The 21,057-nt window shown below is 45.1% G+C and overlaps 1 protein-coding gene across 5 annotated transcripts in view; it reads left to right on the forward strand.

The window, feature by feature from the left end:
• Window positions 1–443: 443 nt before the first annotated feature.
• The window catches only part of CREBBP (CREB binding protein), a 99,920-nt gene continuing 79,306 nt past the window's right edge, over window positions 444–21,057 (forward strand). For 4 of the 5 annotated variants that reach the window (XM_064153409.1, XM_064153413.1, XM_064153410.1 and 1 more), the window contains exons 1-2: window positions 444–1,366; window positions 15,474–16,186. In XM_064153409.1, coding sequence (XP_064009479.1) covers window positions 1,282–1,366; window positions 15,474–16,186 — 798 coding nt within the window. In that variant the 5' untranslated portion in view covers window positions 444–1,281. The remainder of the gene's footprint in view (window positions 1,367–15,473; window positions 16,187–21,057) is intronic. The other variant, XM_064153412.1, reaches the window with a different exon arrangement.

Below are 21,057 nucleotides of genomic sequence, written 5' to 3' on the forward strand. Positions count from 1 at the left end.
CGGGGGAAAGGAGAGGGGACTAAGGGAGGACTGACCAGAGGGATCGCAGGGGGTGACTGTGAGATGACGCTGTGCAGGGAACCCTGTCAGAAGCAAGTAAGAGAGACTGAGGTGAGCGACTGGGGGCAACCGACGGGGACGCTGCGGACGGTGTCGCCGCAGGGGCTCTCAGAGGAGGGCGGGCGCAGAGGCACACGACGTGGAACCCCACAACCCCCACGCCAGTCCCCGGTGCCTCGCAAGCCCTCGGCGGAGCAAGTGAGGACGCCCTCGGCTCTTTCCGGCGGCGCTCGCGCCTTTCCGGCGGCGGCGGCGGCGGCGGGGGCGGGGGGGCGTCCCGCGTGCGCGGTGACGGCAGGCGCAGGCCCCGCCCCGGCCCCGCCCCCATGGTCTCTGGAAAAGAGAAGAGAAAAAAAAACTTTTTTTTTTAATTGAGGAATCAACAGCCGCCATCTTGTCGCGGAGCCGGAGCGCGGCGGGAGCGGAGCGGCGCCGGGCCGGGCCGGGCCGAGCCAGCGGGGCCGCCCGCCGGGACACGGGCAGCGGCGCGGGAGCGCCGCCGACGCGCAGAGGGGCTCGAGGCAGCGGGGCAGAGCCGGGCCGGAGCCAACCGACCGCCGCCGCCGGGACCGGGAGCTGCGGCCGCCGCCGCGCCGCGCTCATTGTTTTGGGGCGTTTTTTGGCTCTTTTCGGGTTTTTTCCGCTTTTTGGTGATTTTTTGAAATTTTAAATTTTTTATTTTTTTCCCCCCCCTCCCTTCCTTCTCTGCCCTCCCTCCCCCCTACCCCCCCCTCCCCTACCTCGGCCGCGGTTGGGCGGCGGGCGGGGGCCGGGGCGATCCCCCCGGCGCGGAGGGGAGGGGACGGGGCGAGGCGAAGGGGAGCCCGGTGGCGACGTTGTTGGGGTGGGGGGGCCCCGCTGTGCTCCCCCGGTGACTGACTGAGCCGCCATCCGGGCACCTCCGCGGCGGCGGCGGCGGCTGCGGCCGGGCGGGGGAAAGAGGCCGGGAGGAGCGAGGCCGGCAGGGAGGGGGCGCTGGGCTCTTCCCCACCCCGCCCCGAACCCTCCTCCCCTGCGGCCTGCTGCGGCGGCGGCGGCGGCCCGGCCCGGGTATGGGGGAACGGGGGCCGCCGCCGGTCGGGCACTGAGCGGCGCTGTTGCTCGGCGGTGGGTTCCCCTTCGGAGGAACGGGGAGAGAAAGCTTCACCCCCCTTCGGGCTCACCCCTTCGTTAACGATTACCGGCTCGGCGGCCTCTCCTCGGACGGCCCAGCCGGCTACCATGGCGGAGAACTTACTCGACGGGCCGCCCAACCCCAAGCGAGCCAAGCTCAACTCGCCGGGCTTCTCCGCCAGCGATAGCACAGGTAAGGCCTGCGGGGGCGGACGGGCCTCAACGGCGGTTCCCCCCCTCCCGCCGTTTCACCTCCGTCGGCGGGGCGGCCGCCTCCCCCCAGTGTGGGGGGGTGAACCGCCCGCCCCGCCTCGGTTTCTAGCGGGGGTGGGAACCGGCCTGGCGAGGTGCCGGGCAGGAGGGGAAGGATCCCTCCCGGAGCGGTTGGGCCTCCTTCGGTCGAAGTTACCGGGTGGGACCCGTACGCCGAGTACCGTCCCGGCTATAAATAGCGGTTAGAAGAGACGTGCAGGGCCTTGTGAGTTGAAATTTCTTTTTCCTCCATCATCCACCACCAGTTCGTTGTAATGGGGAAGGGGTGGGGGGAACCGCCTCGGTTTGGATGCTGGGGGTGCCTAGGTGAGTGGGGTGCGGGTGAGGAAGGGGAGAACCCCAGTCAGCAGAAACACTGACAACCTGCTTCTGCAAGGGGTGCTCAGCATTTCTGTCTCTGTTCTTTTAAAATCCCCAGATCGCCCGCAACTAAAGCCCTGTGCAGGCAGCCTGCGTGTGACAAGCTACGGACTAAAAACTCCCTAATAGCACGTTAATGTTTTGATTTTTTTTAACCTCCCTACCTGCAACCTTGATTTAAGATGCGTGGCTGGAACTGCTGCAAGCGTTTTGCCTTAAAATCCAAACGATCTGCAGAGAATAATTGAAGTTGTGGGGCCGCTTGGTGTGATAAAATACCCAACAAGCTGGCAGTCACTGTGTCTGTATGTCACGTAGGGTCTTCAGTGTGCTTTTCTTTCTGCTCGTAGTGGGTTTGTGGGTGACAGAACACATCGAAATCTTTGGTCTCCAGTAAACGCGTGCCCGTCGTAAATACGCACGTGTGTGCACAGGGCCATGTGTGTGGGCACTGACGTCTTCAAGTGTGCCAACTCTTTCAATCACTGAAGGCAGTGGTTTTGTGGGAATACAAAGTGTGGTGGACTCGCGTTTCTGTTTTCAGAGATTAATGAATCTTGTGGAAGGGACAGTGATAAGTTAATCGTGTTTTGCCTGCTGTGTTTTTATAGACTGAAAAAATAGTGCTATAATTGAGCTGGGAAATTCTAGGGGGGGTTGGGGGTGGGTTTCAGCTTGCTTAATCTGTGTTTGGCAATAGCTTCGAGATGCTTCAGTCCGTTTGGGTTGTGTTTGTTTGGGTAGGTTGGTTGGGTTTTTTTTGTGGGATCCTATTCTTCTCAGCCTACAAATAAATGAAACGAGCCAAAAAGAAATGGTATTGAGAATAAGAATTGGCAGAGAATATCTAGGTGAGGTCTTGTGTTTGAAGCATTTTAATCCCTTTCATGGAAGTAACAGAATATCGGGGAAGGCTGATGGGCAAGTAGGTACAGAAGGCATGGCAGTAACTCGGGAAAAGCACAGCTTTTCTGCAGTTTTTTACGGAGACGTTTTAGACTCGACTGGTAGCCAGTGAGAGGTGTTTGAAGCAGTGTCTTTTTTTTTTCCCTTTCTTTTTTGAAGTTCACTTGGTCTGTTCTGGAATGCTTCAGTCATAATTACGTCCTGTTCAGCAAGTTCTAATGCGTCTGGGTGAGCTCTGTGCGGCACTAGATATGTAAACTCCAGCATCTGCATAAAGTTCTGTGCTGCTCAGGGGCCTTTGGTCACCCGCACCAGCAAACTCCAGGTTGTGTTTTGAGCAAGTGTCTGTAGTGTTCTGTCATCAGCCTGGTGTTCTTCAGGCAAAAGTAGCTTTGCTGGAGAGTGTAGTGTTTGTACACTTTGAAGTGTTTTTTCTCTAAAAATCTCTTCAGGTCTGTGGCTGGCAGCTCATGCTGCTCCTCGAAAGATTGCTGAGTGCTTTTCTGTGCCCTGTAGCAGGGAATACAAATAGTCTGAGCAGCGATCAGGTACCTGCTCCTCATTCTAAATCAGGCTACTGCCTTGCACTGAGCCTTAAACGAACAAGTCGTGTCACAAACTGGGAAGTTGCCTTTGCGAGCAGGGGTGCTTGGGGAGATGGGTTTAGGGCTGGTGCCCTGAACAAGCAGCAGGTTGTGCGTTAGTTAACTGAATTGTAATTGCAGCCGTAAACCCTCACTGTGCAATGCTGCAGCCTGCGTGACTGGGACATGCTTGGAAGACCTTGAGTTAGGCCGAGTTGTGCAGATCCGTTGCTGAACAGCCTCCCAGCCTGACACCTCTCGTAACTGAGCACAGCAGTTTGCTTCTGAGTGGTCTGGTGGCAGGCCTGAAACCCCGGCAGAAAGCAACTGCTCGGTCTTGTTTATATTTTGCTTCACGCTTTGATGCGGTGATGTTAAGCAACTTCTTTTGTTAGGGTAAATTTTAGCTGCCTTTAATCTTTCTGATTAAAAATAGCTCCTCAGCTTACCTGAGCAAAGTTTGTGCTGCTGAAACTGGTCTACTTAAATTCTGAAAAGACAACCTTTCCTGTTAAACTCTGGTGGCTAAATCAAAGTGTGGCCTCAGAGAAGGGAGCAGAGATGAAAACATAACAAGTGTGTGCTGCAACCGTGGTGAAGTTTCGCATTAGCCTCATTTTGCAGTTGTCCCGTTGCTTTTTGTATGAATAAGGAGGGTTAGGGCTCGTGGCTGTTAGCTTGCCATTGCTAAGTGGTGTTGAGCAAACTCATTCCTACACTAAAATGTCCACGGGAGAGATTGTTCCTTGTCTAGCCAGGTAGGAGTAGTGCTTTTGTTTTATTTTTGTTTTATTAGGTACATGGTATTTTTCATGCCTAAGCAGTTGCCTGCTCTATAACTGTTACAAGACATCTTCATTGACCATGCTGCAGAATGAACAAGAGGCTTATCCAAAAAGTAGAACTACAGTAACTTCAGTTATGGCAGCAATAATCGTGACACTGGGTGTCATGATTATTCAGTACATTGCTGGCATGAGTTCTTCGGCAGAATATAGAGTGAACCAGCAGCATTCTTCAGCCGATCTTGGTCTGAGCTCCGAGCACAGGCTGGGGGAAAGGTGCTTGAGTGGAGCAGCAGCAGAGGTGTTCTTCTCGTGCTTCTTCACCACGGTTCTGCAGGTAGCCTGGGGAGGTCTGTGTTTCATTGCAAGTAATGTCTCTGACCAGATCTGTTATGTACCCTGCAGCCTTTTGCTGCTGTTAATTCCAGGAATGACATGGTTTGGGCCAGAGCAGAGGGTATTCTTAAGAGTTATGAGTTGATGAACTCCTTAAAGGAGGTGAAGTTGCAAAGATGAGGTGAGCAGCTCCCAAAGTCCATTAGAGCTAGCTTTTCACCTCACACTTCCCTGACGTGTGTGGATTTTGTGTCTTTAGTTTTTTTTTTCCTCCACAGCGTCAGATCGTAAAGAGATGAAGCAGCGTGGCTGTTGCAGCACAAGCTGCAGGCCGGATCGCCGGCCGCTCACGTTCTCTGCGCAGCCCTGTGTGGCAGCACTGCAGCGCCCGTATCTTAGAGCCGGGCAGCGCCTGGCCCTGTCGCACGTGCCTGTGTACGTGCCGAGATAAGTAGATCCCTGGCTCGCTCCCAGCCAGCTACGGAACTTCGCAGAAGGGAGTTTGTGTCTTTACACAGCCTGCTCTGATCTTACTCTCCTGTCACAAACCAGATAGATGTTTCAGTGGGTTTTAGTCATAAAAGGGGTGGCCTCCCTTTAAGACAAATTAGCTTAAGGAGACACAGCGAGGCTTCTGAGCTTGTGTTCGTGTAGTTAGGCAGCTAAGACTTCAAATGGAGTGACTTCTTGGCGGTCTAAACCTAGATTTGGGTTGTACATGTGAACACATTTGTGTTTTAGAAGGGTTTGTTCCTGCACAGCTGAAAAGTTGTATGGAAGCCAGTTTCATTGGGCTGCTCTTGTTTGACATGAGTGTCATTTGTGCAGTGCCACATTAAGAATTGCTTTTGCATACAGGATTTCTCCTGTCTCTCCCTGGAATAAGAAAAAGGATAATTCCATTAAGTGAACAGACTAGGATTTCTAAGCAGATAATTAGGGGAAGAAATGCTGCTTCTTGAAAGGCATCAGTGTGTCGTTGTGACCATTTCATGGGAGCATCCTTTGTTTTGTGGTACTCAAAGGGTAACTTGCTGGAATGGGGAAAAAAACTTGGTGTGGTATTTCATGGCTATATTGTTACCTATGACTGACCATACATACATGTAGTGCTGATGTGGTTGTGGGTGGGAGATGAAGTGTTCAGGTAAAAATGTTTACATTGAACTCTTAAGTTTCATACAGTTTGAATATTCTTTTGCAGCTTGAGTGAGCTGCATAACTTCATGCCTGCAGATGTAATCTGGGACAGGAGATGTATAGCATTGGAAAGAGGTTCAAATATGGACAGTCCAGGACAGCTACCTCTTTCCAATTCATGCAACATTGCTGATAGCAGATTGTTTTGTACATTCTCATTGTTTGGGAGTTTTATGGTATTCTCCAAGAAGTTTGCCACGAACATCTGTGTGAGATGAAAAGTTGAGCTGATGACCTGCAAGCCTGGTTCTCTGTGACAGTCTGCAGTCCTAAAATTGCACCTTTTTCCTTTATTTGAACTCCCATCTTGGAGTGGCAATTATGTATGTACTTGGGACTTTATCAAATCGTTTCCTTCCCCTGCTCCATGACTTAAAGTTAACTCGGTGAGTGCTGCCTTGTGCTGTGACACAGCTTCTGGAGAAGCCCTGCCAGCAGTAGGCAGGAATAAAGGCTATGCTCAGGGAGGGTGGGGGTCAGTCTTTGTTGAACCCCAGAGATTGCTTGATAGCTTCTGAAATGATTCCCAGTTTTCTGCTACAGATTATTCACTTTCTATTCTGGCTGGATGTTCTTTGGAGTCACAGTCTGGTGCCATTAATTATTTCTGCAGCAACACGCTGTGTTTTGCTGTTACATCTGCAACTTCACATTGGAAAAATCCACCTCTGCTTGGTGTTTATTTGTATTAGAGAATTTATTCTCTGTTGTTACCTGCCAATAGAGAAGAACGTGAACAAAAATCTCACTCTGTTAGCAAAATACTACACGTTAATGTGTGATTGAGGTGGAGAGGAGGGGAGGTTGAACAGGATTTGAGAAATTCTGGGGCTTGTTCTTTTACAATGAAGAACCATGTGGGATAGCTTAGAAATCTGACACTTCCACCCTAATTTGGTTTACACTTTCAAGAATTTTTGCTTTGTAAATCTTCCTTTTAACATATGTTATGTTTTCCATCTGTCTTCTCAGATCTAAGATGCAGAGAGAACCTAAATCTTTTTTATTTGGAAAACTAATAGAGGTGTCTCAACAAATACTATCAAGTATTGTGCAGAATCATAGTGTGAATCACAAGAAATTGGAAACTTTTATTATCACTGGTAATTGCAATCATTACTCAGAATCTAAATCTCTTAACATGCACTCTTCGAAAACTTCCCTTCATCTTGCCTCTCTTCTTGTTCACTAGAGTGGAGAAAGGAGGATCTTATTTGGAACGTGTGGTACATGCAGTACCTTTGATTTGCAGTAACTTTGTGTGTGCTTGTTTGTATTTTTATTGATACATATATGGGCCTGTAAAAGAACCTCCTGCTTCATCTTTAATGCTGTGAGAACCTCCTGGGGAAGGGTGATGTGTCAAAATGAGTCGCTCTTTATGGGTGATGTGCCTGCCAATCTCACAGATAGATGTTACTTTGTTGTTTGGCCACCTCCGAGGAAGTTGTTTTCTGTTGCACAGTGAGGAGGAAAATACAGTATCAGATTCTAGCCCCTGTCTGTGTGTCATACCTGAAGATCAGGAGCTTCTCTCTCACTCTGCCCAACTTCATTGCTACTGGTGCTTTCGTAGCTGGGTTTGATTGTGGGTGTTGCTGATAACTTCTGTGTCATTGCCTGTGTAGTTTCATCTAATGGAGCAAAGAAACACGGAAATTACCAAGAGGCTTGAATTCAGTAAGTGCTGAACGTAAATCTGTTTTGTAGTAGCTGTGAAGTTTTTTTCCTAAGGTTCATAAACTTCTTTAAGGAAAGTATTGATGAGAGTGATTCAGAACAGCCTTGTCTCACTGAAATCAGCGAAATACATTTGTGAGGGCATTGGGTTGTTTTTATTCATTCAGTTCTGACTGAAAGCTTTTTAAAAGATACATATATATACAAAAAGTTCTAAGCGTGTCTGCTGATGTTTTCTTTATTCACATTTGCTTTATTTTGTGTTGTATGTTCTTGCAGAACTGAACTTGAGTGCCAAGCAAACGACTCTTCACTTTAAAATCTGATGTCAGAAATAAGGAGGGAAAAGCTGCTTGAAAATAAAGGGAACCAGCAGGCTTTTTGCAGCTATTATGCATCATAAAGGAGACACAAAACTTGCCTCTTTCCTAGTAATCTTACGTAACATGTCTTTTTCTTTGTTTCATAATATTATTTCAAGTAGATATTAATCATTGCTATTTTAGTCTTCACAGAATAGGCCTGTTCTGTGCCGCTGTCACAGAAGGCACGTAGAGGTGGGGGCTTTCAGAGAAGGACTTGTGTAGCAGAAGTGAGTGAGGAAGAGGCACTGTAGATTTGTCACCATGATGCTGTCAGTCGTTGCGGGGAGGGTGAAGGACTGAACAAATCTGAAACACTCTGTGTTGACCTGTGTGTTTAATAAGAAGAGTGTGGTCAGGGAGTGTTACACTTAAAGTTTGTCAAAATAATTCACATCTTTGTGTGTGATCTGCTGATTTCTTCCACAGATGTACAGTGAGGGTGGCACAGCCTTTATGTGAAGCAGTGGATCTGTCAGTTGTGAGATAACTGAAGGCATTCTCATGCCAGTACTCTGTTTTGATACAGGCTGTGCACTTCATAAAATTGGTTTGGTTGGAAAAGCCCTCTTAATAGCATCCAGTCCAACCAGTGACCTAACACCACCGTAGCCGTTAAACCATGTCCCCAAGTGCCACGTCCGCACATTTCTTGAACACCTCCAGGGATGGGGACTCCCACCTACCTGGGCAGCTTGTTCTAATGCTTCACCACTCTTGCAGGAAAGAAACTGTTCCTAATATCCAACCTAAACCTTCCCTCACAGTTTCAGGCCATTTCCTCTCATTCTGTCACTTGATGCTGGGAAGAAGAGACCAACCCCCCACCTCACTCCAACCTTCTTTCAGGGAACTGTAGAGAGCTGTGATGTCTCCCTTTGGCATCCTCCAGCCTCAGCAATCCCAGCTCCCTCAACCACTCTTCAAAGACCTATTCTCCTGACCTACACCAGCTTCATTGCTCTTCTCTGGACACACTTCAGCATCTCAGTGTTCTTCTAGGACTGGTGGGCCCAAAATTGAACCTAGTATTCAAGGTGCATCCTCAACAGTGCCCATTGCAGGGGAATGTGCCCATGCCCTATTTCTGCTGGCCACACTATTGCTGATTCAGGCCAGGATACTGTAGGCCTTCTTGGCCGTTGAGCACACTGCTAGGTACCATTCAGCTGCTGTCAGCCATCACCCCTTTGCTGTCTTGAGCAAGTGCCCTCTGTTAATTACTGAGTTCCCAGATGGTTCCTCTGTAAAAGGTGTTCCTGAACTTTAACATTTGATTAGATGTTAAAATAGGGCAACACAGATGCGGGGGGTGGAGGGGTGTGTTTGTGATAGGATGAGAAGGCAATCTTGCTTCTGTTAATGTGCTCCAAGAACCCTAAAATACTTGATCAGGATGCTGTTGTGAATGAGAAGCTGACATGAGCTGTGTGGTGCTCTCCCAGAGATTGCTGTCCTCCTGCTACTTCTGCCCAGATTTCTGCTCTCACAGCAAGGACAATCACTGAAGCCCTTTCGACAGTGAGTGTGTGTAGCCCCGTTGCCATGTGCAGTGTGACAGTAGTCATGTCCATGTCCTGGGTAGTGCTGGGTAGGATTTAAAGTTAACAGACACACCAGTGGTGTCAAAACAGCAAAGATGCCTTGGAAAACAGCAGTTGAGAGGAAGAATGGCTGTGGAGAGGCTCTCCAGGACCAGAAGAAAGCAAAGTCAATCCAACATTTGTCATCCCATGCTTTCAAGAACAGGCCAGAGTGAGACCTCTTGTTGGGCTGCTTCTGGCACACGTTTTGGAAGTTATTTTTGATTTATTTCCCTCTGTCATTTTGAAAGAGCTAAGAGACTAGCTGCTTATTTGAGTGCATTTTTCAGTTTGTTTCTGTCTACTAACGTTGGTACCAGCTACTTTTTCTGTGGTCTTACACTTTGCTTTGCTTTTAATAGTGGAACATTCAAGTAGTCTGTGATTATTTTTTTTAAAATTTATTTTGTTTTAGTGGAAGAGTAGATCAGAAAGCAGGGTTTATTCCTGAAAGAAGCTGGTATCCTAGGATTTTCTGGACCTGGAACTTGATGTATTTCCATTGTGAGCACAGCAGAAAAATGTCAGAGACAATTTGGATAAGTACAGTAGAGAGAAACTTGAGGTTATGATGTTGTGATAAACAACATGCAAATGGAAAGAGAGGTTAAGAACTAAACTTGATGTAATCAAGAAAGGATCTGAGTTCAGATCATTCTCTTTTTCTGGGAGATGAGATGCCAGGGGCAGAACCGTTGGTCTTTCCTGTGCAGTTGAGGTTACTCCACGCTGTAGCTGTGGTGGAGGAGGTACAGATACATGCTTTTTCCCCATCCTAACTTGCATATCTGGTGTTTGGGCTGGTGTCAGCAGATTCAAAACTGAGTCAGTAATGCTGAGAGTATTGCAGCAGAGGTTAGAGAGCAGATTTTTTTTTTTGTTAGCTTCTTGATTTATTTGCTCTGTGTAATGAGCTTCAATTTTGAGAAGTCACTTAGTTCCTGGAGTCTTAAAATCTTCCCCAATCAATTTTTTAGGAGCTTGAAGCTACTTTAACTACATCATAAGCTGATAGTGTCCCTTCTGGTTACTGGGATGTAGAAAATGAATTTAACTGATTTTTAGGAACTATGTCACTGCTTACTTGCACATCTGTGCCCTTAATGGTGTCCATCTTACAGGGAATCCTGCTTTGCCAGAAGACAGGCTGCTAAGGAAGTCGTAAAACTAATATCTCCTCCTCAGTCCCTGTATTCTTTAAATTCCAACCATGGGAGAGCAGGTGAAAGCAAGTGTTAACACCTGTTTTCAGGGAAGACTAAAAGGACAATACAGGCAATCGCAAACATGTCAACTTCTTTCCATCACTGGGAAGAGGGGATTTAGTGGAGAGCTACCAAAGAGCTGGAGCACTTGCCTTTTGAGAAGAGGCTGAGAGACTGAACTACAGACCTCCTGATATCCCTTCCAACCCGAGTGACTGTGAGTCCTTGAGCAGGAGAACACTGAGAATTATTCCAGTGAGTTTCTTAGAGGCAAGTCTCTAGAATGCCTAAAGGTCAGGCTCCTTTCTGAGTATCAATATATTTGATTTTGATCAGTCCCCTGACTTAGGAATGAGCAAACCAGGCTCTTCCTCATTCTAAATGCAAGTGGTTCAAAAGATCAGACAGAAGGGACTGTATTAAATAACCAAATATCTTATTATGCAATCCATAACTTGTTGGAACTCATCCAGATGCCAGCACTTGGCTCTCTCACTGCCTCTTTGCTCCCCTGAACCTGGCCATCAGGGTCTCCTTGGCCCAGTCAGGTCCCTCATCACTGTCATTCTCAACTTGGTTGATAATCATGTTCTGATAATGTGATGCTACTCTTCTGGAAGTCAAAGTCACATGCACATCACTCTGCAGCCTCTTCGCCTCTCTCCTTAAGACATTAAAGTTTCCTTACTGGAAATGTTATTTTTTTCTATGAATGTGTTGTTTATTGCTTTAAAATGTTAAATTTCCTAATTTTCTTTTATGAAACAATGACTTACAGAATCCTCAGGCCTGGTAAGGTGGTTGGGGTAAATGTTGTAATTACTGACTGCACCACACAGCATGGCTTTTGAGTTGAGTTACCTGCCGTGAGGGTTTAGAGCTCTGAACTGGTGAGGCTTTGTCTCCTGAATTCTGGCATGATTGAAAGAAGCTTTACAAAACAAAATTGGGACCACTGAAATGTAACAGCTACTTTGGCATGGAAGAAAGGCCCAGTGAAAATACTGCTTGTGTGCTGGGACTGCAGTGTGATTACACTGTCTGCTTCAAGGATGGGCAGGCAGAGGTTGTGATGGGAGAACTCCCAACCATGTTTACGATGGAGGTTATTTTGTAAAAAACTAAACTGAATTTGTTAGTTCTTTTCCTGCTTGCTATTTGAGATAATGCATCACATAAAGAAATTCTGTGTAGAGTGTTTGTCACCTCTCCAGACTGAGCTAAAGGAAAAGAAAATGGTGACATTGAACCTAGTTAATTGATGGAGTATATATGTTCAGAAAGAGTCTCCTGATAACAGTTGCACGTAATCATACAGATGACAATATTCTGCCTTGAGAAGGCAGCAGCTTTTTTTCTTCTAAGAAGGCTTGGAAAGAAACAGAACATCTTTTTTTATTCTAGTTGCTGAAAGTGTTGTCCAGGAAGGCAGAAAACTGTGACATTTAAGCTCATAAAACTGAAATTAGGAGAGTGTGTCTCAAGTGTGGTTATCTTCAATGTGTGAAAGTAGCTGCTCAAAGAACTCAAAATTTCTCAAATTGGAACAGGAGCCCTTTGGAAAGAGTGGGGGTGTTGTAACTGCCTAGTGCTTTTCCATCCCTTCCGAAAGGCATCCTATCGCTCGGCTTTGACTCTTTGTGAGGAGGATGTTTGGGTTTATGTAATAGGGGTGATGAAAGGGGTGAGGTTCAGGATTGGGAGTGCTGTTAAGAGATGAAATGCTACAAGGTGGGTCTCTGCAGTCTTACCCAGCTGTAGTGCTTCCCGAGCACTGAAGTTGGGTGTATGTGACCTGTGAGTTAAGGAGATCTGTCTTCCTTTAAAATAAAGACCAAGTGAATACAAAGCTTCCTAACAAGTGGAACTGCTCGGTGTAGGGGATTTTTTTTTAGCAGTGCTTCGGATAACAGGATGTAAAGGCGAAGGCACCTCTCTGTTTTTAGACTCCTGGTAGCTGCTGTTGACTTGGAGAAGTAGTTGAAGGGTTGAAAATGGGATCAGTGATGTTGTTCTCATGAGGACAGAAAAGCAACTGAGGTTGCTTTTCACTTCACTACCAACAGAAACGGGGCACATTCTTCTTGGGGCTTTTATATGTGTATAAATATATTTATTTTCTAACTGCCAAGACAATCTCTTCTCTTTATGGATTTGCTTCAGACATGCTCAAATAGACATTTGTTTCCTGTTATATTTTATAACTGCTGTAAAATATGCCCTGTGATGTTTTTAATGTACACAACCGATTAAAATATGAAAGCAGGCAGATTAATCGTTGGCTGAAAGCTTGAAAACTCGCTGAATTTTATTGTTTTTTACCTGCTTTTTATTTTCCTGCTGGCAGAGCTGTAAACTCGCGGTGCCTACCCTTAATGTATAGCCTTTTTACAGGAGCTTAAGAGTGGTAGATTGTTTTAGGTTTTAAGAGTCAGTGTTCTCAAATGCTTGCTTCACTCTTTTCCTAAACTGCAAAAATATTTCCAGTCCTTGGCTCTGGCAAGCCTGTTCAGAGTCCAGCCAGTTGGACAAAAAAATGAAGCACTTAGACTCCAGCATCCCATTTTGAAACACAAGTGGCAGAAGCTGCTCTTCTTTTTTTAAGCTGCAGCAGCATCTTCCCCCTCCACGTTTTGTCACTTCTCCTCTGTCCCTACATCCACATGCATCTTTCATTCATGAAATGTGAACAGTTTCAGTGTAGAAGCTCAGAAAACCGCTGCTTCCTGGGAAGTTGTCTGAACAAGTGCTGCAAACTGAGCTTCCCAGTGAGCCGGGACGACAATAGCCATTTAACAAAGGTGAAGGCCTCAGTCGCAGACTCGGTGTCACCACCCTTGGTGACGTGCAGGCAGATGGCTTTGGTTGTGCCCTGGGTTGCATCCATATTCTGTGTCTGGGCACAGGGGCTGTGCTGCTGGGATCTGCTACTGGCCCCTGGCCAAATAGGGCTTAGTGCTGTGGGCCGTGGGGTCTTCATCAGGGCATGGATGTGAGGTGGAAAAATAGTGGGGTCTTGAGGTAAGGAAAGCAGGACTGAGGTATGTAAGAAGAGACATAAATTGCAGCACAGTGAGGGTAAAGTGGTTGTGTGGGAAAGAAGAGAGAGAAAGCCATTGCTGGAAGGGGTGTGATTGAAAGTACTCCATGAATTTCTGTGAAAAACAAGCTGAAAAAGTGAGGAACTGAAGGGAAAGGCATCCAGGAAGAGAGAAATTGACAGGACTTTAATGAACACAGCTAATGGAAATGTTAGTTTGTTACTTCCCTGCTTGAAAGGAAACGGAAAGTCTGTTCCCGAGCTGTGGTGTATTTTGTTGTGTGAGCTTGGAAGGATTCTTCAGAGCTTATTGACTTCAGTAGGTAATGATGGCAAGTTGTAGGCCCCCTAAAAGATACACTGCTGTGAGCACCTCAAAGCTGTTTGTGTCACCATTATACATCTGAAAATGTTTATTCCTTTTTCTTCAGTTAGGTTGAATTGAAAGCTGGAACACTGCCTAAGATGGATTGTATTTAAATGTGCTGAGATATGTTGGCAGTAGCTTTGTGTTATGGGTTACATGGGTGTCCAGGGTTGTCTCTATTCAGTGTACTTAGTGTGGTCCAGACCATCACCTGCTGAATGATTAACACCATTTCTTGTGCTGGGATGAAGAGGAAGTTAAATTTTCAAACAGTGAAGCATTTGGGATGCCCTTCCTTAGAAAAGGCCTTTTTTTGCTCTGAGATGGAAGTTATTTGGTTTGTTGCTTATTGTGGGGACTGCCCTTGAGTGGGACAGAAAAGGGTTTTCCCACATTTTTGATCTGTTACAGTAAAAAGTGGTTGGTTTAGATCAGATCCTTGGACTGGAAGATTTTCTGACCATGTACTGCATGTTTGAAAAGCTGTTCTGGTGAATTGGGGCTGGTGTGCTTACTTGTTAGTTAATATCACTGTATGCATTTGTCTTTATCTTCAGTCTTCTCTCTGTCCTTATCTTCAACTAAGTACCTTATTTTCACATGGAAAAAACTATATACAGTTAAGTAACTTTCTGGTTTTATTTGCATACCAAAATGACATTGTTACACAGATGCTGTTTATGCTGTGCAATAAAATGTTTTAGTGAACCTGAGTTGCTCTTTTTCAGAAAACAGAACAAAAACCTCACCACTTTTTACCAGTCTGAATGTTCCAGGCAGGCAGAGCAGTTTTGTCAAGTGGCTTAATGAAGATTTGATTGATTTATTTTGCTCATCTGAAGAGTGTGTGGATTACCTCTGTCAATATTGGGCATGATAAATGAGGGCTGGGCACTTAAAGAGCAATTTGAATTATTTGAGCTGTTCAGGGATCAAGAAATTACTTGATTCAGAAGGCATTATGAGGAGAAAATGCAAAGTGCCTTTTGGGATCTTCCAAAGCAGTGAATCATGGTACAGATCAATGAGTAGAAACTGATATTCAATGTGTCTGTGTGAGACTGGGGTCAAACTACTGAAGTAGTTGTTGTCTAGCTTCTAAGCCTAGCTGGAAAATGTTCTTTGCCTGTGTGCAAACATAAATTACAAGGTTGAGGTAGGATTGCTGGGCTAAATGCAGCACCTTGGGATTGCATAGGAGGTCGGAGAAGGTGATGTAATCTCTCTTTTGGGAGAGTGAAACTGTGTGAAAAGATCTCTTGATATTTCTGACACCTTTTGGCCCAAACAAGAGAAATCTGGGAGTTGAGTTGGATCAATGTGTTCCTACCACCTTATCTTCATAATCTTGGTACAATGTTTTAGCAAAAGTCGTGCTAAAACTGTTTCTTGGCCAGTGCTGTGCCCTGCACAGTTGCACAGTGTGTGCAAAAGGATTGTTTGAAAGGCCTTGGAGTTCATGTCATGGGGAGCCTCTCTCTCTCTTGCTGGCAGCATTGAGTCTTTAGTAAAGATGTGCCTCAGTGCATGCCATCGTTTGAGACAAAGTTGTGTAGGTGAATATTGCACTTGCTTGTTTGTCATGTTTTTCTCACCTCTGTTTCTGTTTTAACTTGCAGATTTTGGATCTTTGTTTGACTTGGAAAATGATCTTCCTGATGAGCTGATCCCCAATGGCGAGTTGGGCCTTTTAAACAGCAGTGGGAACCTTGTTCCAGATGCAGCTTCCAAACACAAACAACTTTCTGAACTTCTGAGAGGAGGCAGTGGCTCTTCCTTAAACCCAGGCATTGGAAATGTGAACTCCAGCAGCCCGGTGCAGCAGGGAGTTGGTGGGCAAGTCCAAGGGCAGCCCAACAGTGCGAACATCACTAATCTGGGTGCTATGGGTAAGAGCCCTTTAAACCAGGGAGACTCTTCTGCACCAGGCCTGGCAAAGCAGGCAGCCAGCACCTCTGGACCTACCACACCTGCATCACAAACTCTGAACTCTCAAGCACAAAAGCAAGTGGGGATGGTGACGAGCAGCCCTGCAACATCACAGACTGGACCTGGGATATGTATGAATGCTAATTTCAGTCAGACACACCAGAGCCTTCTCAACAGTAATTCTGGTCACAGTTTAATGAACCAGCCTCAGCAAGGACAAGGGCAGGTAATGAATGGATCTCTTGGGGCAGCTGGAAGAGGAAGGGGAGCAGGAATGCAATACTCTGCCCCTGCCATGCAGGGGAATGCAGGCAGTGTGCTGGCAGAGACTTTAACCCAAGTATCTCCACAGATGGCTGGACACACCGGACTGAACACAGCACAGACAGGAGCAATGACTAAAGTATGTACATATCATTTAATATGCTCCATTTGTTGCACTCATCTTTTTTTTTCCATACAGGTGTTTAGAAAAACGTAGTAGAGCTAAAGAATACACTTTCTGGAGTCTGTAGTTACCTGTGTAGCCACCAGTGATACCATGAAAGCATGATAGTGGAAGGTGGAAACAGTGTTTCTCATGTAATCAGAAATGAAAGCACTTGTGGAGAAACACTTCTTCGAAGTTGGAAGTTAGGTGGTATTTTAGCAGGGTGAGATAGACAAGAGTCATCTCTTCCTGCAGTAGTTCTGTTCAGTGTCTCAGTTCAGCTGTCAGACAACATCATCCAAAGCAAGGTGAAAACTGTTTGAGAAGTATTTGTAGATTAAAGAGAGAGGTGTAGCCATCGGCTTGCTTGTCGAGGACCAATGTCAGCAACTGTGCAGTGAAACAGAAAAACTGATCAAAAACATTGAATTTCATACAGATTGCCAAGCAAATGGAAACTTAGTGAAAGAGAAAGGTGGTGTCTGGGCAAGAAGTCCAATTTGGTGACCATTACAGATCAGAGCAGGGAATATATACACCTGGAAATATCTGCCTCTTGTCCTGGTGCACTGCTCTGGTCCCTGCTAGATATGATCATTGCCTTTTAGTTCTTAGTTTTCCCTGTGAGCTTAGGGAGGTGTTTTGCTGGCTGCTGCTCCTGTCAGTTGAATAGCAGTGCGCCTCATCTCATGTCTGTGTTGCTTTGGTACAGTTCCATCCTGAAATGATGTTCTGACATGTAGAAGAAGATAATTTATCTCTGAAATTTTATCTGTTCATCCATCAGTGGTTATTATTGTTGCAATTTATTAGCACTTAAATGAGAATTCATTGATGTGTTAGGAATCGTGGCAAAAATTGCATTGCCTGGCAGAAAAGTGTATGTTGTGCTCTCTGAAGAAATGCTGACATCATTGTGGAGTACTGTGTGGTTAATTCTAATATTTTTGGTAATAAAGAGCATAAAAAGCATTTTGCCTGCAGTGAAGGGAGTCCCTTTGCTTAAGGAGAGATGTTTGTGGTCTGAGTGAAGGTCATAGCATGTGGAAGTGGCTATCTCTAGCCTCTGAACTGGCTACATTATTTGTGTGGGCTGGGTTGATCTGCGCAGAAAGAAAATCAATGTATCTTCATTTGTTTTTCTTTGACATGTGTGGGAAGTGGCACATTCTAGTTATCTGGCTGATCTCTGTAAACTTAAGGATATCTTAGTTCTTAGAAGTAGACTTATTCCTAACCGCTGTGCAGTTGTGGTGTAACTACTAATATTTTTGGTTGGGTTTTTTTGGTGAAGAAATACCCCAAAGCAAAAGGACTCACTGAAGTCTGTAGCTGACAGAAGTAGTAGAAATCTGCTGTGGGGAGGTTCTCTGATACCTTGATTTATTTTAAACAAGCTCTTCCCTGGTAACAAGCCAGTATGCTCTTGGACAAAATATTTTTTTCAAGGGCCTTGTTCTTAACCATGATGCCAGCTACAAATGGAATCCACCAGCTCAGCAAGACAACCTGGACTTTTTTTAGTTGGCTTATGTTCAAGGAGTAAATTAAAAAATAATTTGAACAAGGAATATGTTGGACAAGAATAGTGGAAATATCCCTATTAGATAAGTTCTTTGGTTGCTCTCAGTTGCTCAGCACTGGTGAGGTATTTCCAAATGAGTTAAAGCAAAACTAGTGCTTTCAGAAGTCCTTACACACAGTTGTTTGGTAAAACTGGACTGTTCAGTAACAGAGCCTATGTGACTAAAGTGGTGCATCTGGGAAGGTGGTGGCACTTAAGAGAAAGGTGACACTTAAGTTAACCAAGTTTATAGAAAAAATGGCATTTTCCAGAGCACAATCATTTGTTGAACAAGGTGAGCTTAAAAATATTGTGAGTTGCTTTTTTGTTTTCTTTTCTAAAAGCATTTTGCTTTGTTTATGCTTTAATTGTCTCTTAGTGAAAGAGCAGGTGAGCTCAGCGTTTTACTCACAAGTATTTTGTGTTTCCATTTTGGAACAAAATACTTGCTCCCACGATTTTCTTCTGATAAGAAGAAACATTCTCTTAGTAGGTGCTTGAGGCTTGACAAGGTTGCCCAGTCTCTTCCCATCCTCCAATTTGTTGTCCTAATAGGATTATCAACCACGATTGTGCATTAGCTTTTTCTCTTATTGATGCTCCAGTTGTGATGAAAGCTTTGAAGGAAGGTAAAGAAACACTTGAGTGAGTTTGTCTGTTCTTCTGAAACTGAAAATTCAGCTGGAGGAGAATCTGGCTTGGTTTGGTTTTTCACCTCCTGTTCCCTTGATGTTTACCACTTAATGTATACAGCGTAAAAGACTTGAAGAGCAGAAATAAAAGTGGTGAGACAGCTGATGTGCCTCATAGTGAATGTGCTTAACCTAACTAAATGGCTTAAAATGTAGCCACCATGGTGTTTGAAGAGCCGTATCAAGGCTGGAGGCGAATTGTCTAGGTAACTGTAGTAGTATATCCCTAAGGGAAGGAAGAGGGGTGGAATACAAACACAGAAAAAATTCTAAAGGGACTTGTGCAACCCAATTTACTTATGTGTGAAATAACTGATCTGCATTACTGATTACCTTCATACATGTATGGTTTAGAAGCCCATTTTCTGCTTCTTAGTGTATTTATCTGCAGTGTGTAGCGCTCATGACCCTTTATGGTTTGGGATCAGATTTGTTGGGCAAGACCTTGCTTCCTTGATGGTTTGTTCTAATCCTTTTTTAGCAAATGACTAAACATTGCTTTTCCTGTTTTTCTTTCTTGTGGTATGTTTTTATTAAGCATTCTTTCTAGTAAGGGAAAAAGGAGAACTCAAAAAACCCCAGAATCTGATCTCTTCACCTGCTGTCAGTTATAAGTGGGATTGATTTTTGTCTGGAGCATCATAAACCAGCATTGTTAGTGTTGAGCTGCTCTTGCCAGTTTAAGGCAGCACGTGAATGAGAAGTGCTCCAGAAATGAGCATGGTAGCTCAAGCTCACGATGGCTGTGCTTGCCTAAGATGGAAGTGGTGGATAAATCTTACCTCTAACCAGTGTGAGTTAACTCATTCTCAATGTTGGAGGAGCATAAGGTGCTGACCTCAAGATATTTTTCCATTGTCAGAGAAATTAAAGCAAAATACTCCCTCAATGTGTAGACATGAGCAGAGGATTTCATGTGATCCTCCAGAAGAAGCAACTGGATATTCAGAAGAAATTCTTTCCAGTGAGGGTGGTGAGACACCCAGGGAGGTTGAGGATGCCCCCTCCCTGGCGATGTTCAAGGCCGGAATGGGCAGAGCCTTGAATGACCCTGGTCTAGTGGAAGGTGTCCATGCCCATGACAGGGGAATTTGGAAGTAGATGATTTTGAATATTCCTTTCAACCCAGGCCATTCTTTTAATCTATGATATTATAGTTTTCGTTGTTTTTGTGGGAGTACTTAGCACATTCTGACAGCCTAGGATGTTTTTGGAAATGGAGAGTGTGGAATCAGAGACCAATTTGGATTAGAAGGGACCTTGAAATCATCTAGTCTAGCAGGAACATCTCCAACTAGACCAAGTTCCACAGAGCCCCATCCAACCTGACCTGGAATGTTTCCAGAGGTGAGGCATTACTACCTTTCTGGGCAACCTGGACCAGGGTCTCACCATCCTCAACATAAACAATTTCTTCATAAGATTATTCCAAACAGCCTCTTGTAGGGCAATAATAGTTTTAAACTCAATCACTACTCTCCCTGCTCAAGTGTGCATTGCTGTCTTTTCTGTAGGTCCCCTAAGGTGGAAGTACTGGAAGGCTACTGGAAGGTCTCCCATAGAATAGAGCAGTCGAATTGAAAGTTTTGTGAATTAAAGGCACAACAATTTTTTGCCCATGACTCTGCCGTTTACATAATCAGGTTTAGAGCACCTGCTTTGTGATTTTGACTTAGACATCTGAGATCGTCTGCAAACCTCTCTTCCATGCTACTTTGTATGTCTGCTACCAGACTCCTTCCTCTAACAATTTTGCCTGTAACTGTGGCATTGTGGCCCTCTGTTTCTGGGCTACACTACAGGGGTAGCTTTCATTTAACTGGGCTGAGGATCGTTACTTAATGTGCTTAAAAGAGCAGAAGGATTCTTCTTTGAACAGCTATGGCTTGGCAGAGGAATAGATCATGTCAGAGTCATTTCCAGTAGGAGCAGAATTGTCCTTTTGTGTTGTACACTGATTTTTGTGTAAAGTTCATTAAGTCCAGAAAATGTGTTCAAACTGTCTACAAAATCTTGTAAATTACAGTTGTTTGGGGGTTTTAAAAGATTGTTGGTTGTGGAAAACATTAAGCAGTAGCAAAACTAAAGCAGATTGTTACTTGCTTCCATCAAATCGAACCCTCCATTGCATGCTTGCTCTGTGCCAAATATTCTCCTGTTGCTGTGAGAGTTTGTCTTTGTCAGATGAGGGAGATTAATGCGTTGTGTGGTTCATCATGGCTGGCAAGATGTTGAAGTTGTTTCTGTAGATCATGTGTTACATAGACCTGAGCTGAGGGGCATTCCTCTTGTCCTAAGACTGCTATCAAAGCAGGTGACTCAGAAGATAGTTTTGGAAGGTTCCCATTTGTGTGGTTCTTGGGCATCCTTTTTGTGAAGAGTTTTGGACAGGGCTTCACCTAATTGATGCTCTCACTCTTTCCCTTAAGAAGCAGTAAAGTCTTGTTGAGGTGAGTAGGACTCTTGTTTTCCTTCTGGTGTGTTCCCAGGGTGTGACACTTCCTTGCATAATTCTGTTAATGGGATCACTTGCTCCTCGCTAATTCCAGAGCCAAATCACTCCAATAAGGAAATGCTACTATCCAGCA

This window comes from Pogoniulus pusillus, chromosome 13 (genome assembly GCF_015220805.1).
Source record: "Pogoniulus pusillus isolate bPogPus1 chromosome 13, bPogPus1.pri, whole genome shotgun sequence".
Lineage (NCBI taxonomy): Eukaryota > Metazoa > Chordata > Aves > Piciformes > Lybiidae > Pogoniulus > Pogoniulus pusillus.